We start from the raw sequence: 15,353 nt of genomic DNA on the forward strand, positions 1-15,353 counted from the left end.
ACCAATAGTTTAAGTTTTGCCTTCCTTTTAGCGAAATAGTTATATATATATACTTTAAAATGTCCTTCCTAAATCCCTGACGAAGTTTCTCAATCTTCTATTATTTTTCTTCTGGTTAAGATTACTGTGGCTGTATGATCATCGAAGATGAGGAAGCTCCAATTTCAATAACACTGGATGATACCAAGCCAGATGGATCACTGCCTGCTATCATGGGGTAAGTGAGACCTGGATGTTCTGCATTTTGCAAACTATGTTGGTGTCTTGGTGTGGGAACTAGCAGAGCACATTGTTTTGCACTCAAGCTCAAGCAACACTAAGTAACCCTATAGACAATATATCATGTTTTCATGTTTGGTAATATTAGAGTCATAGAGTAAGTGGCACGAGAACACTGGGAAACTTTACTAAAGTGAACACCACTTTGAACCTGTGTCCATTGATTACTTTCCCCCATGAAACTTACATGTGGAGGACAAGAGTGAAAAATACAGCTAGACAGATGGCATGGCAGACCACTTTGCCTACAGAATGTTTATAGCCATTCTGGAACGAGAACTATTTTGTCCTGTACAACCTTCCAAAGTTATGTTTTCTGGGCTCTAGTCCTCTCTCCATTCTAGACAGCACTACATAGCAAATGTTAATATTTTAATTGTTGGAATTCCCTGCTGGTCCAGCGGTTAGGACTCCAATAGCTCAATGCCAAGGGCCCAGGTCCAATCTCTGGTCGGGAAACTAAGATCCCACAAGCCATGTGGCATGGCCAAAAGAAAAGAAAATTTTGTTCACAGTTACCCTGGGAGATAAGATGAATGACCAATGAAGTGCAGTTTGAAGGAGAGCCAGCCAGGCCTTGAATGTAGGGCACTTTTTCCAGTAAGTCACTCCATGGCTGTCTTCCATGAGGAATGGTGCCAGGGCGAGGTTCTGTGTCTGGAAGAGGAACTCTTTTCCTCTCCTGCCTCACACAGCTACTCTTCCCTCTGGAGACTAGGGGTCCAGAGAGGGAATCGGAGCTCCCACAAAGAAATTTCCAAGGAGTGCTGTAGCCTCCCAGTTGTCATACCTTTTAGTCCTCCTCAAAGCAATACCAACAAAAGGGGTATTTATTCTAGCACATTGCAATAAAAGAGCACAGCTTCTCTAGCAGTCAAGTGACTTTTGGAGACCATTGGTTTCCCCCTGTGCCCCAGGAGAGTTAAGCTCATGTGCATTGTGTCATTGAAGGGAAATTACAAAATCCAAAGGAGCACACCCAGGACCCTAGGGACTTAGAAAGCAGACTCTGCTACTGGACTGCCAGCAAAACATTTTTTTTTTTTTTCAGCAAAACATTTTGTAACTGCTTCTCTCACTGTCAGATGTAAGAAAGAGCACCAGCTTCCCTGGCAAGGGCAGGTGCTCACAATGTAAAGATTATAGGAACATTGTACCCTATTCATCTGCGACCCCACTGGGCAAGAAAATACATAGATTGGGGAGTTTGCTGTCCCTTTTTATGTGCCAAAGAAAAGCAAGAAGTTGAGACAGAGGTTTCTAGAGACTACTGGTCAAGACCTATCTGACTGAAGATGAAAGAATATTGATGTTTTTCTTGCCCTGGGAATGAAATACTGTGGCATCCGCTGTTCTGGGCTTTCTTTAGCTTTATTCACAAGGATATGGGCTTCCCTGGTGGCTCAGACGGTAAAAAGTCTCCACTTGCAGTGCGGGAGACCTGGGTTTGATCCCTGGGTAGGGAAGATCCCCTGGAAGAGGGCATGGCAACCCACTCCAGTATTCTTGCCTGGAGAATCCCCAAAGACAGCGAAGCCTGGCAGGCTACAGTCCACGGGTTGCAAGGAGTTGGACACGACTGAGTGACTAAGCACAGCACAGCAACAAGGACATGGATTGCAGAAGCCTTCTAGATGGTAATGGGTTTATTTATGCAGCTCCTACAGTCCATGGGGTCCCAAAGAGTTGGGCACAACTGAGCGACTAACACACTGAGAAAGTGATATTCTAATCTGTTTTATCTGGAAAATTGCTTCCACCCTGTTCTTGCATTGAAGCTATATTGCCTCTGCCCTGCTCTTTGCTCTAGGCAATGAAAGCCTTGAAGATAGGGATGCTGTAATTGCCCAGCACTGTGTGTGATAACTACTTGCCTTTGGAAACTAGAAAGGACCTTGTACTTTAGAGCTGTGAAATGTTCCCACCCCAAAGCCAGGGTGTATAATTTCCCCAATAAAACACCAAAGAAAGTTGGATGATAATTGTCCATTCTTACAGTTAGATCAAAGAGGTTATTTCATTTAGGACTTGAGATTTGACAGACAGAACCAACACTCACTGCCCTTTAGAAAAGGAACTGTGAAAAGCACCCAGGATCTAAAAGGCTTTCAGATAGATCATTTAATCTTCTATCAGCTGTTGGTGATTTTCACTGAAATACCACATACAATTGTTGCATACACCTAAAATTTAACTAAAATCATTAGTACTACGGCTTCCCAGGTGGTGCAGTGGTAAAGAACCTGCCTGCCAATGCAAGAGATGTGGGTTTGATCCCTGGGTCGGGAAGATCCCCTGGAGGAGGGTATGCAACCCACTCATGTTCTTTCCAGAGGAGCCAGGTGAGCTACAGTCCACCAGGTTACAAAGAGTCAGACATGACTGAAGTGACTTAGCACCTAGCACCTTACCAGCTGTTAAGCGTCTGTGTACAATGTGGGAGACCTGGGTTCAATGCCTGGGTCGGGAAGATCCCCTGGAGAAGGAAATGGCAATTCACTCCATTACTATTGCCTGGAAAATCCCATGGACTGAGAAGCCTGATAGGCTACAGTCCATGGGGTCGAAAAGAGTCGGACACCACTGACTTCCCTTTCACTTTCACCTTACCAGCAAGCCACAACATAAAGTGTTAGTTAAATCAAGCAAAATCATGACTATATCTCCCAGAGTTCAATGGTTCAAATTTCTTAAAGATTCCACAGCTTCCTCTGAAATACTGTTCTCTGGGTGAACACAAATGCATTTTATATCTTTGCTTCCCAGAATGATCTCAAATAACAACTCTAAAGGAATGGCCAATCAAATTGAGGAACAGTTTAATTGGGGGAGAGGGAATTGAGGGAGAGGACAAAATTTCTGTCTTCATCCCTTGCATTTTCAGTCCTGATCTATTTGTCTTTGTCTAGAAAAATAACAAAAAAATACAATTTTAAAACTTTTCTTAAATGGAGAAATCACTCCATTGTCCTTTGGCTCATTTGGATTTTTTGGCAAGCTTTCTAATCATAGTATAGCTAAGGATTTCTTGTTACAATTCCATTCTTTAAAATATACAAGCAATTAATAATAGCATAATAAGTAGAATCTACTTGATCAAAGGGAAGCAGACAGATCATAACTGAGTTTTACTGAGTCACTGAATTTGAGAACTGTGCTAGGCTGGTTTCCCAGGAAGTCAGCTTGGAGGTGGAGACTTGGGTTTAGGAGGTTCATCAGGAATTGCTCTGTGGAGTGCTGCCTGGGCTTCCCAGGTGGCGCTAGTGGTAAAGAACCAGCCTGTCAATGCAGGAGATGCAAGAGATGCAGGTTCTATTCCTGGGTTGGGAAGATCCCCTGGAGAAGGGAATGTCAACCCACTCCAGTATTCTTGCCTGGAGAATTCCATGGACAGAGGAGCCTGACAGGCTACAGTTCATAGGGTCTCACAGAGTCAGATACGACTGAAGTGACTGAGCACATGGACACATACTACCTGTGGGGGAGGGAAGGAATCAGGATTGGGCAGAGGGAACGGTTGGGCTCCAGTGTTGTCCCAACAGAGGCCTCGAAGTAAGGATTGCCTTTCAGAGGTATCTGCACTGGGTGTCTGCATTGTGTGGTAGGCTTTGGTACCCATCGCACTCTGGCATTCATTCTGAGAAGGGATGGGACCTTTCACCAGGCAGTTCTCTGCTGCAGAGTATAATTGCTAGGGAGGGGTTTGGCTGTGAGCTGAGGGTAATGAGTGTTTGGTCCTGAAGAGGAATCTGGGTGGCCCACCATGGCATCCACTTCAGGCACTTTATTTATTTATTTTTTTGGCCATGCCTTTGGCATGTGGGATCTTAAATCCCTGACCAAGAATTGAACCCGTGCCCCCTGCAGTGGAAGCTCGAAGTCCTAACTTCTGGACCACCGGGGAATTCCCAACAAGCACTTTTTGATATTTGTTTTTCCAGCTTTTATCAAGTAACTTGACAGATGGCAACAGTCATTACCAGGCTCATCATTTAATGCAACATTAATTCATCTACATAGTCAATTTCCTACTGTATGCCAAGAACTGTACTGAACTTTGGCTATAAAATATTGAGTAGGTAGTGATATATTGTTTAGGAGCCCACCCCTGGCAGGGGTTTTGGACCCAGAAGCAGATGAGGACAGCTTGGCATTTGCTCTAGTATATGGAAATAATGGGAGAGTGTTGGGAGAGTAGTATTAGTGCTGAGTACAGTAAGTCCCCTACGTACAAACCTTCAAGTTGTGAACTTTCAAAGATACAAACGTGGGTGCCAGCCCCATATGCCAGCTGTTGTACTATACGCCTGCACTTTTCTAGGTACTGTACTGTAAGACTAAAAGTGTTTTTTTCTGTGTTTGTTTTTTATATATTATTTGTGTGAAAAATATTATAAGCCTGCTTCCCTTGTAGCTCAGTTGGTAAAGAATCTGCCTGCATTGCGAGAGACCCAGGTTCAATCCCCTGGGTTGGGAAGATCTCCTGGAGAAGGAAATGGCAACCCACTCCAGTATCCTTGCCTGGAAAATCTCATGGACAGAGGACCCTGGTGGGCTGCAGTCCATGGGGTCACAAAGAGTTGGGCACATCTGAGCGACTAACACTTACTTACGTATTATTATTATTAGATTTATTATTAGTAGTAGAGTATAGTACTATATAATCGATTGTGTTAGTTGGGTACCTAGGCTAACTATGTTGGACTTATGAAAAAATTGGATTTACAGATGCGTTCTTGGAATGGAACTTGCTTGTATTTAGGGTATTACTGTAGATATAGGCAAGAACACTTTAAAAAGAAGAGACAACTCTTAAGATAAACCACCGTCACCTAATCATTCAAACGTAATTTCTCTCCCCAGCTTCATCCTCGCTCGAAAAGCTGACCGCCTCGCTAAAGTGCATAAAGATATAAGGTAAGAATTTACATCTGAAACACGTAAAAGGTTAGCTTTTTATTGTGCTTGATGCACTAACAACAGTATAATAACATTATGAAAAATGCAATAATCTGTTAATCTCAAAATCCCAACAAATCAACCTTTTTGTATTTTGCTAGCCCCCTTTTGACTCATGCCTCCCACGTTCATATATTAATTTAGTTTTACACCTCTGTTTGTTTTACAGGGGTTGAGAAGTAGGGTTTCTCAGTAAGATGGATGGAGAAAAATCATTTAAAAATGGTAGCTCTGAATAAAGCTTAAGAGGCCAAGTCCCAATGACCTTTATTCCATCTCCAAGGTTCTCCAACATGTACTTTTTCTGAAAAGCAGATCCATACATAGGTGTTCAAACCTATTGCATGTTTGTCAGCAAGGTGATGTCTCTGCTTTTTAAAATACCATCTAGGTTTGTCATGACTTCCCTTCCAAGGTGCAAGCGTCTTTTAATTTCATGGCTGCAGTCACCATCCACAGTGATTTTGGAGTCCAAGAAAATAAAATCTGTCACTACTTCCACTTTTTCCCCTTCTATTTGTCATGAAGTGGTGGGACCAAATGCCATGGTCTTAGTTTTTTGAATGTTGAGTTTCAAGTCAGCTGTTTCACTCTCCTCTTTCACCCTCACCAAGAGGCTCTTTAGTTCCTCTTCATTTTCTGCCATTAGAGTGGTATCATCTGCATATCTCAGATTGTTGATGTTTCTCCTGGCAGTTTTGGTTCCAGCTTGGGATTCATCCAGTCCAGCATTTCGCATGATGTACTCTGCATATAAGTTAAATAAACAGGGTGACAGTACACAGCCTTATCATACTCCTTTTCCAATTTGGAACCAGTCCATTGTTCCATGTCTGGTTCTAACTGTTGCTTCTTGTCCTACACACAGGTTTCTCAGGAGACAGGTAAGGTGGTCTGATATTCCCATCTCTTTAAGAATTTTCCACAGTTTGTTGTGATCCACACAGTCAAAGGCTTTAGTGGAGTCAATGAAGCAGATGTTTTTCTGGAATTCCCTTGCTTTCTCTATGATCTAGCAGATGTTGGCAATTTGCTCTGCCTTTTCTAAATCCAGCTTGTACATCTGGAAATTCTCAGTTCATGTACTGCTGAAGACTAGCTTGAAGGATTTTGAGCATAACCTTAGTAGCAAGTGAAATGAGTGTAATTGTATGGTAGTTTGAACATTCTTTGGCATTACCCTTCTTTAGGATTGCAATGAAAAATGACTTTTTCCAGGCCTGTGGTCACTGCTGTTTTCCAAATTTGCTGGCATATTGAGTGCAGCACTTTCACAGCATCATCTTTTAGGATTTGAAATAGCTCAGCTGGAATTCCATCACCTCCACTAGCTTTGTTCATAGCAATGCTTCCTAAGGCCCACTTGACTTCACACTCCAGGATGTCTGGCTCTAGTTGAGTGACCACATCATCATGGTTACCTGGGCCATTAAGGCCTTTTTTGTATAATTCTTCTGTGTATTCTTACCACCTATTCTTAATCTCTTCTGCTTCAGTTAGGTCCTTACCATTTCTGTCCTTTATCATGCCCATCCTTGCATGAAATGTTCCCTTGGTGTCTCCAGTTTTCTTGAAGAGATACCTAGTCTTTCCCATTCTGTTGTTTTCCTCTATTTTTGCATTGTTCGTTTAAGAAGACCTTATCTCTCCTTGTTATTCTCTGGAACTCTGCATTCAGTTGGGTATATCTTTCCCTTTCTCACTTGCCTTTCACTTTTCTTTTTCCTCAGCTATTTGTAAAGCCTCCAGAGACAACCACTTTGCCTTCTTGCATTTATTTTTCTTGGGGGTGCCTTTGGTTACTGCCTCCTGTCCAATGTTACAAACTTCTCTCCATAGTTGTTCAGGCACTTTCTCTACCAGATCTAATCCCTTGAATCTATTCATAACCTCCATTGTATAATCATAAGGGATTTGATTTAGATCATACCTGAATGGCCTTGTGGTTTTTCATAGTTTATTCAATTTAAGTCTGAATTTTGCCCCTTATAGAGCTCGTGATCTGAGCCATAGTCAGATCTGGTCTTGTTTTTGCTGACTGTATAGAGCTTCTCCATCTCTGGCTGCAAAGAATATAATCAATCTGATTACATCTGGTGATGTCCATGCATAGAGTCATCTCTTGTATTGGTGGAAAAGGGTGTTTTCTATAACCAGTGTGTTCTCTTGACAAAACTCTGTTAGCCTTTGCCCTGCTTCATTTTGTACTCCAAAGGCCAAACTTGCCTGTTACTCCAGGTATCTCTTGACTTCCTACTTTTGCATTCCAACCCCCACATGATGAAAAGGACATCTTTTTTTGGTGTTAGTTCTAGAAGGTCATGTAGGTCTTCATGGAACTATTCCTCTTTCAGCATTACTGCTTGGGTCATAGACTTACTGTGATTAGATTACTGTGATGGTGAATGGTTTGCCTTGGAAACGAACTAAGATCATTCTGTCGTTTTTGAGATTGCACTCAAGTACTGCATTTCAGACTCTTTTGTTGACTATGAGGGCTACTCCATTTCTTTGAAGGGATTCTTGCCCACAGTAGTTGATATGATGGTCATCTGAATTAAATTTGCCCATTCCTGTCCATTTTAGTTCACTGATTCCTAAGATGTTGATGTTCACTCTTGCCATCTCCTGCTTGACCACATCCAATTTACCTTGATTCATGGACCTAACATTCCAGGTTCCTGTGCAATATTGTTCTTTACAGCATTGGACTTTAGTTTCACCACCAGATACATCCACAACTGAGCATCATTTCTGCTTTGTCCCAGCTTCTTCTTTCATTCTTTCTGGAGATATTAGTAACTGCCCTCTACTCTTCCCCAGTAGCATATTAGACACCTTCCAACCTGGGGGTGCTCATCTTCTGGTGTCATATCTTTCTGCCTTTTCATAATATTCATGGGGTTCTCACAGTCAAAATACTGGAGTGGTTTGCCATTCCCTCCTCCAGTGGACCACATTGTCTCAACACTCTTCACTATGACCCTTCCATCTTGGGTGGCCCTGCATGATATGGCTCATAGCTTCATTGAGTTATGCAAACCCTTTCATTACGACAGGGATAACCCTAAATCCTTTGTTAGCTTTTGAAGAGGGTGTGCGTGCAAATATATACTTCTCTCTGCATTTGATTTAAAAATGAAGCAGCAAATCAACTAGCAGACCTTGCTTTAAGAGTTACTTTGATGACTTTGCAAGTTAGGGAAAGGCCGCAGACGTTCCCACAATTGCACATGGGTTTGTTTATTTGAGCAACCATGAGATTTGATGTCAGGAAAGGGGAACTATTTTAGTGTCTGCCTACTCACTCAATAGAGGAAGAAGTTGGGGGTCTGGCGATGGGGAATGATTTGTTCAAGGCTCCATAGCCAGCTTGTGACAAAGTCACGAATAGCATCTAATGTGTATTTTTTTTCATTATGTCATACTAAGCTTGACATTTTCTTTTGGATTTCCTGCCTTCCCTCCTTATTAATAGTAAAATAAATACCAGCCTGGATGTAGACATTTGGTTTTGATTCCACATAGTGGCTAAACTTCTCAAAAGTTTTTATAAGGCAAAACCACTTGGAATTCTGAATGTCATTGACTCAAGTAATAGTTCCCAGAACAAACTACGTCAACATTTCCCAAAGGATGTTTGGAAAATATATTTTTTCTGAGGCTGATAGATTTTGATTTGGTAGGTTAGGGGTGGGGCCTGAGTATTTGCATATTTTAACAAGCCTTTTGAGTAATTATGATGAGCAGCCAGGTTTAGAAACCAGTACGTATATCCAACTTGCACAATGACTTCTTTTGTACATCATTTAAAGTATGTTCTGTTATTTTTAGAGCCTAGCTAAGCAACCAGTGCATTGTTGTACCATCCTTATCTTATATAACTTTTCTAAAAATTTTTATATTAATGGGAGGAAGGGATAGAGAAGATAATTTCCTATGTGTTTATTAGAACTCATCATTGACTCATTTAATAATGTGAAATACAGTCAATAATGACAAATTTCTATGATAACTGGTTTACTGTTCTTGAATGAAAAGTTAACTATAGAGTAGTTTGATTACATTTTAGAGTTCACTCTGTTTTAACAAAGATGTTATTACATGTACCTAAAGTAAATGAAGCATTGTTAAGTTTTCAGGATAACAATTGTCAATATTTTTGTTTTCTTATTGACTCAAAATATCAGAATTATTTCTTGTAACACTCTTGTGAAGTAGGTAAGAATTGGTCATATCATAGAGTAGAAAAGAGGGTACCACACTGGACTGAGGATGGATTTTGATTCAGTAAATTTTTATTGAGCACTTACTACAGGTGGGATGCTCAGGAGAGTATACCCTTGACCCTGCCATTAATGAGCTGAGTGATGTTGAGCTAGTCTCTTGAGCACACTGAGCCTCAGTCTCTTCATGTCTGAAATGAATGGCTTGGATTACACAGAGAGAGACAGACAGGTACACAGTAGTCTTGAGACTTCTTCCAGTTCTGCCTTTCCTTTGTCATTATTGAGCTGTAGTATGAACAGCTCCTTGAAGGACAGTGAATCTTGCCTGCCTGTACTGGAACTTAAATAGCTATCTCATGATGTGTGACATCACCTCAGAAGTGGCATTTGTCTCTCCCTTAAAACCTTCCATGGTAAAGTGGTATCAGTAAACAGCATCTATCATTCCGCCTCCTTCTCTTGATTTACTACTATAGCCACGGGATGGAAACTCTAGGAGTTGTATAAATCATATAAGTGTGAGCCTTCAGGTAAATGTATAAAGTTACACTTTGTCCAACATTATTCAGAGACATTGGGAACACCTGTGAAATTGGGAACACTTGTTTTCTATTGTAACTGGCAACATGAAATTGGCATCTTTTAAAATTTATTTCTAATAACTATAACCTTCCCTTACCTCCTTCCTTCCCCCCAATATTTTTTTTACCATTTGTCTCTTTAGCTTTTAATGCTTATCTTACAGATTTGAATTAAACCCTGTATGACATTTTTAGCAATTTTTTCCAGTCATTTATTAGTGTATAAGAAAGTATTTTGAAGCACTTTCAATATTTAACCTATATAAAGACTAAAAAAGATAAATACCTAACGTGTATAACTGGATCAGTGTTAACCTGTTTAAACAATTTCTAAAACAGACCTATTCATTTCTAAAATGGGTAATTTTAGTAAATTAGAGCTTTTAAACTTTACCAAGAGTGATTGTGAGTTTAAAATGTATCTGTTTCAAGAAGTGCTTAGATAGGGAATTCTCTGGCAGTCCAGTGGTTAGGACTCAATGCTTTAACTTCTGGTTCAGTCCCTGGTTGGGGAACTAAGATCCTGCAGGCCAAATGGCATGGCCAAATAAAAATAAATTAATGGTAATCTTTTTTTTAAAGAAGTGCTTAGATGAATAAAACTACTGATTTTTAAGATACAGTATGTGCCATGTTCTGTGCTGGTCATTTGCACAGTGAATTATGAGGGTGGTCAGAGACTGTTTTAAGGTAATATCACATAACACATCATGCCCACTGCTCCTCCATGCCCTTAGGACCCAGTACTGTGTCCACAGACCATTCTGACAAGTGACAGATTACTACCCTGGAATGACCATAGGCCTCTCCTAGTATAGCATGTGTTATGTTATATTTAAAAGATTAACTGAGCTTTATATGTTGGTAGATATTTAAAACATAAACATAGGATAGTTAAAAGACACATCATACTTACTATAGACTTATAAAAGGGATTTAGAATTTTGCATATTTCCAAATAGTAACTTAGAATCAATTCCTAAAACTGAATTTAATTCAATCTCATTTTCTCCATTTTAATCTTGAAAAGATATGGTAGTAGGTAGTGGAAGAGGCAAAAATGTAAAAGAGAACAGTTGGTTGAATCTTCAAAGCACATAACTGTGTCAGGAAAAAGAGGGTTAATTTGAGGGCAGAGATTCAAGGAACTGGTCATTCAGTGTAGTGACTGAAGGCCATTGATTTTAATTTTTCACTTAATAAATCTGGTTCATTGCAAGAACCCTGGAACTCACTGTGTTTATTCCATACTCATCAGTCATTACTTCCTTCACATTCTTTGGTTCTTTTTTTTTTATAGGAAAAGAAAAATCTGTGAACTGTACGCCAAAGTGCTAGGATCTCAAGAAGCTTTACATGTAAGAAATCCCCATCTTTAATCCCTAGCAGGTTCTGCTCTGTTTGCTCTGAGTGGTAAAGCAAAGCAGATTCTGGTTTCCTGACAGTCTTATGAAGAGAGTATAAAGGGATATGCTTACTGGAGGATTAACTTCAGCAGTCACAAAGGGCCATTAAAATGCTGCTGTCGGTGCATGCAATTTCTGATGCAGCAGTTCCTTGGGCTGTTTAAATGCTCGCTGGATAACTGGCAGCCAGGAGTAATGAGAGGCAGAAGCTGCAGGTATTATCTCCAGGGTGACTGAGATCAGTCCCTGGAACAGAGGCCCTGCCCTCTTGTCAGCGTCAACTGATCACTGCCAAATAAAATCCCAGCTATATCATTATTTGTTGATGCAGACACAGTAGTATATACTTGATAAGATAGACTGAATCTGGACTCTCTGCCCAGGTCAAAGTCATACTAATTTGTTTTTCCATCTGCAGACTCAATTTACACTTCATTTAGGAATTTCGGTGCTCTCAATCTACCACTGAAAGCAATTAAGAGGATGAAATTATTTTTAAAGACCCTAGCAGAGAGCGGGGGGCTCTTCCAGGGGATTTTCTCTGAACTGTTGGAAGACTAAACTTGCAGAATGTGTTAGGGAAATCAGAGAAGGTCCTCTCACGTCCCTTGGGAAATATTTTTCGTCTTTAAGTGTCCTCTTTTTAATAGTATTCCCATCATTCACATTTCCAGCTGAGAGAAGTGGTTCTGAAAAAAGCCTTTTTCTTAGACACTATGCTTTCCTTCTACTTTCTCCCTTCTACCCCCCACCCCTTTTTTAGCAGTAATGCCCTGGTAGATAGGGAAGTAAGGTCTGTTATTTAAAGAATGCAGAGATTTGAGCAAACCCTTCCAGAACCTGATTGTTGATAGAGTCTTAAAGACTTCAAAATCCACATAGAGATACCCTCTTTTCCAGATATTGGGATACTTCCTGTCTCTCCTAGGCAAGAGGTTGAGAAAGTCAAAGTGTACGTGTTTTGTCTGTTGGTACCTCACAAAAGGCCATTACTTGGTACTGTCATGTTTCCCCTTAAGTTAGAAAAACAGGACTACTTTAAAAAAATAAACTTTAAACGTTTTGTTACAGTAAAGCACATAAGAGCCTTAATTGTTGACTGGCAGCATTTCAGCTTTGTCTTCACTTTGAAATTTTCTCCCCCTGAACTGCAGCCAGTGCACTATGAAGAGAAGAACTGGTGTCAGGAGCAGTACTCCGGAGGCTGCTACACTGCCTACTTCCCCCCGGGGATCATGACTCAATACGGAAGGTACTACCCAAACACTGTACCAATGGATACAAGACGTGTGCCAAGCTTAAAGCTAGATAAGCCAAGCTCAGTGGGGATTTTAGAAACAGGAATCAGCATTCCTATATGTAATGTCCCAGATAGTTTGTATTCTCTAGGTGTCCATAGGAAAAGAAGTATGTCCATATGTAGAACAGTGCCTGGCAGCACATAGAACAATTGCAGAGCACTGGTGAGGAATTCAGGAGTCACTGGTACACGTGAGAATCCTGCAAGCTGCAATGTCCTCCAAGGAGCCTTCTTGAGCTCAACTAAACATTTAGTCTTGCACAACTACCCTAGGCTCCTGGGCACCAATCTACAGAAAAGGACATGGGCTAAAGATGTCTTGCCAGCAGAGCAGCATCAGACATCATGGGGAAGCATCTCACTGTGTACGGCTAAGGTGTGAGCAGTTGACATGCGCACAAGATGGGAAAATTCACCTTAGCTTAGAAACCCCTTAGCTCACAGGAGCCTTTGTGTCTTAAAACAGCCTCATAGGCAGTATCTAGGATCTCCACAAAGGATATGCCCAGTTACAAGAGGCAGCATGCTCAAGAAAGCCCAAACATTTCCCAGATATTTAGACTCTTTCCAGATATTTGCAATTTATGAGTTTTCCCAGCCTAGATACAAGTTACCAGTGAGGGGGTGGAGGACAACCATTTTTACCATAAGCAGCAGTTGCCTGGTAACATATATGGCCTCATGCCTTCATCAGGTTTCTAGAGGAACAGACCTAAAATGTTAACTCAAGGTCATGTGTGTCCACAGAGAAGGAATAAGGGTTTGTTAATAATCCTTTCCTTATATGAGCTTTTCATTTGTTTTTCTTAATTGAATTATTAATTACGCAATGATTTGAGTTCAATAGACACGTGTAGTATTTCAGTGAAAGTCATCAATATCTGATGCAAGATTAAACGGTTCATGGGGAACCCTATTTAGATCTTGGGTGCTTTTTACAATTCCTTTTCCAAAGGGCAGTTAGTGTTGGCTATTTCTGTCAAATCTCAAGCCGAGAATGAATAGCCTTTGTTAGTGATAACAGTATTGATGAACTGGAGTGGTTCTGGAATCAAAGTAGAAGTCTAGGAGATGGGACTAGGATCAGGGATAGATGAAGCCAAGGATTCCTGAGTTGGAAAAAGGCGTGACGGCAGGTTGAGGTGAAGTCCTTTGGGGTGGAGGTACACGGTTTAGGAGATTTCATGCAAGTGGCTGTAAGAATCAAAGCCAACAAGGTAGGAGGGGACAGTGGCTCATTCAGCCCAGCCTTTCCGTGGTTCTTTTCACCAAGACCTCTCTGTAAGAGAAAGCCCATTTCACTACCCTCAGCCAGTCTCTGGATACATCCATAGAAGCTAATTGTACAGAGGTTTGTTTGTTTGTTTGTTTGTTTTTAATTGTAGTTGATTTACTGTGTTGTGTTAATTTCTTCCATACAGGAAAGTGACTCAGTTATGCATTTTACATATTCTTTTTTATATTTGTTTCCAGTATGGTTTATCCCAGGACATTGAGTATAGCTCCCTGAGCTTTACAATAGGGCCTTGTTGTCCATCCATTCTATATGTAACAGTTTGCATCTACTAACCCCAAACTCCCAGAGGTTGTTTTTGAAGAAGATAGACACATAATCCTTTGGATCTCTCCTTTGCTAGAAATGAGTTCCTCTTCCTGTCTTCCCACTCACCACCATTGTTCTTCCCGGCAGTCAGATGAGATCTCATGAAGAACACACCCCTTACTGTAGGTAGCAGAATGGACTGCAAATAGGAAACATGCAGCAAATGAATCTGAGTGTGGACTTAATGTATGTTCTTACATTTTAATTCTAGCTAGCTAGAAAAAGGTCTCATTATCTTTAGCGATTGATGATCTCATATCCTGATTCTCTCTGGCTTGAAAGCTCAGATCCTTTGGTGCAGACCCAGGAAACAAGGAGGAGCCTTTCACCTTTGGCTGAGTTGCATAGGAGTTTTGGAAACAATTTGGGCTTCCTTGTCTTCTGTGGGGTTTTAGGTGAGGGCCACGATTAGCTCATTTACCCTCAGCGCCTTCCCAGGTAACTGTGTGACCTCTCTGTTCCCTTGAAGGGTTCTTCGCCAACCTGTAGGCAGGATTTACTTTGCTGGCACGGAGACTGCCACACAATGGAGCGGTTATATGGAAGGAGCAGTAGAGGCTGGTGAACGGGCAGCTAGAGAGGTAAGACAGGAAGCCGAATGGCTGGCTCTCCCTCTTGAGTCCACTGACGTAGTTGTCATCTGGTCTTTCCAGATCGTGCCACTGATCATCTATCTATTAATAGATGTCCACTTCTCTGCCCCTCACTCCACTCATGAGGCTCATCTGTGGCCAGCAGGGCCTTGAATCTGTCGAAAGTACAGAACCTCATAATACCATGGCCACTTTCTTTCAGGTCTTTTCTTTTTCTTTTTTGTTTCTTTCAGGTTTTGAATGCTTTGGGGAAGCTGTCTGCCAAAGATATCTGGATCCAAGAACCTGAAGCTGAAGTAAGTTTGGTAGCTCCATCTCTATAGACCAGGAATCGCATATAAAAATCTCAACTTCTAGCCTCTGATGTCTTTGTAGATGCCACTCTCCAGGGCAGATCCAGATA

The 15,353-nt window shown here is 41.1% G+C and overlaps 1 protein-coding gene across 1 annotated transcript in view; it reads left to right on the top strand.

Moving 5' to 3' along the window:
- MAOA (monoamine oxidase A) overlaps nucleotides 1-15,353 on the top strand; it is an 83,473-nt gene that overhangs the window by 64,582 nt on the left and 3,538 nt on the right. Inside the window, exons 9-14 of the mRNA XM_086387091.1 lie at nucleotides 121-217; nucleotides 5,143-5,196; nucleotides 11,349-11,406; nucleotides 12,609-12,706; nucleotides 14,827-14,938; nucleotides 15,184-15,246. Coding sequence (XP_086243217.1) covers nucleotides 121-217; nucleotides 5,143-5,196; nucleotides 11,349-11,406; nucleotides 12,609-12,706; nucleotides 14,827-14,938; nucleotides 15,184-15,246 — 482 coding nt within the window. The remainder of the gene's footprint in view (nucleotides 1-120; nucleotides 218-5,142; nucleotides 5,197-11,348; nucleotides 11,407-12,608; nucleotides 12,707-14,826; nucleotides 14,939-15,183; nucleotides 15,247-15,353) is intronic.

The sequence above is a fragment of the Bos grunniens genome, chromosome X (genome assembly GCF_055505025.1).
Source record: "Bos grunniens cultivar Pamir isolate PY7600 chromosome X, Bosgru_T2T1.0, whole genome shotgun sequence".
NCBI lineage: Eukaryota > Metazoa > Chordata > Mammalia > Artiodactyla > Bovidae > Bos > Bos grunniens.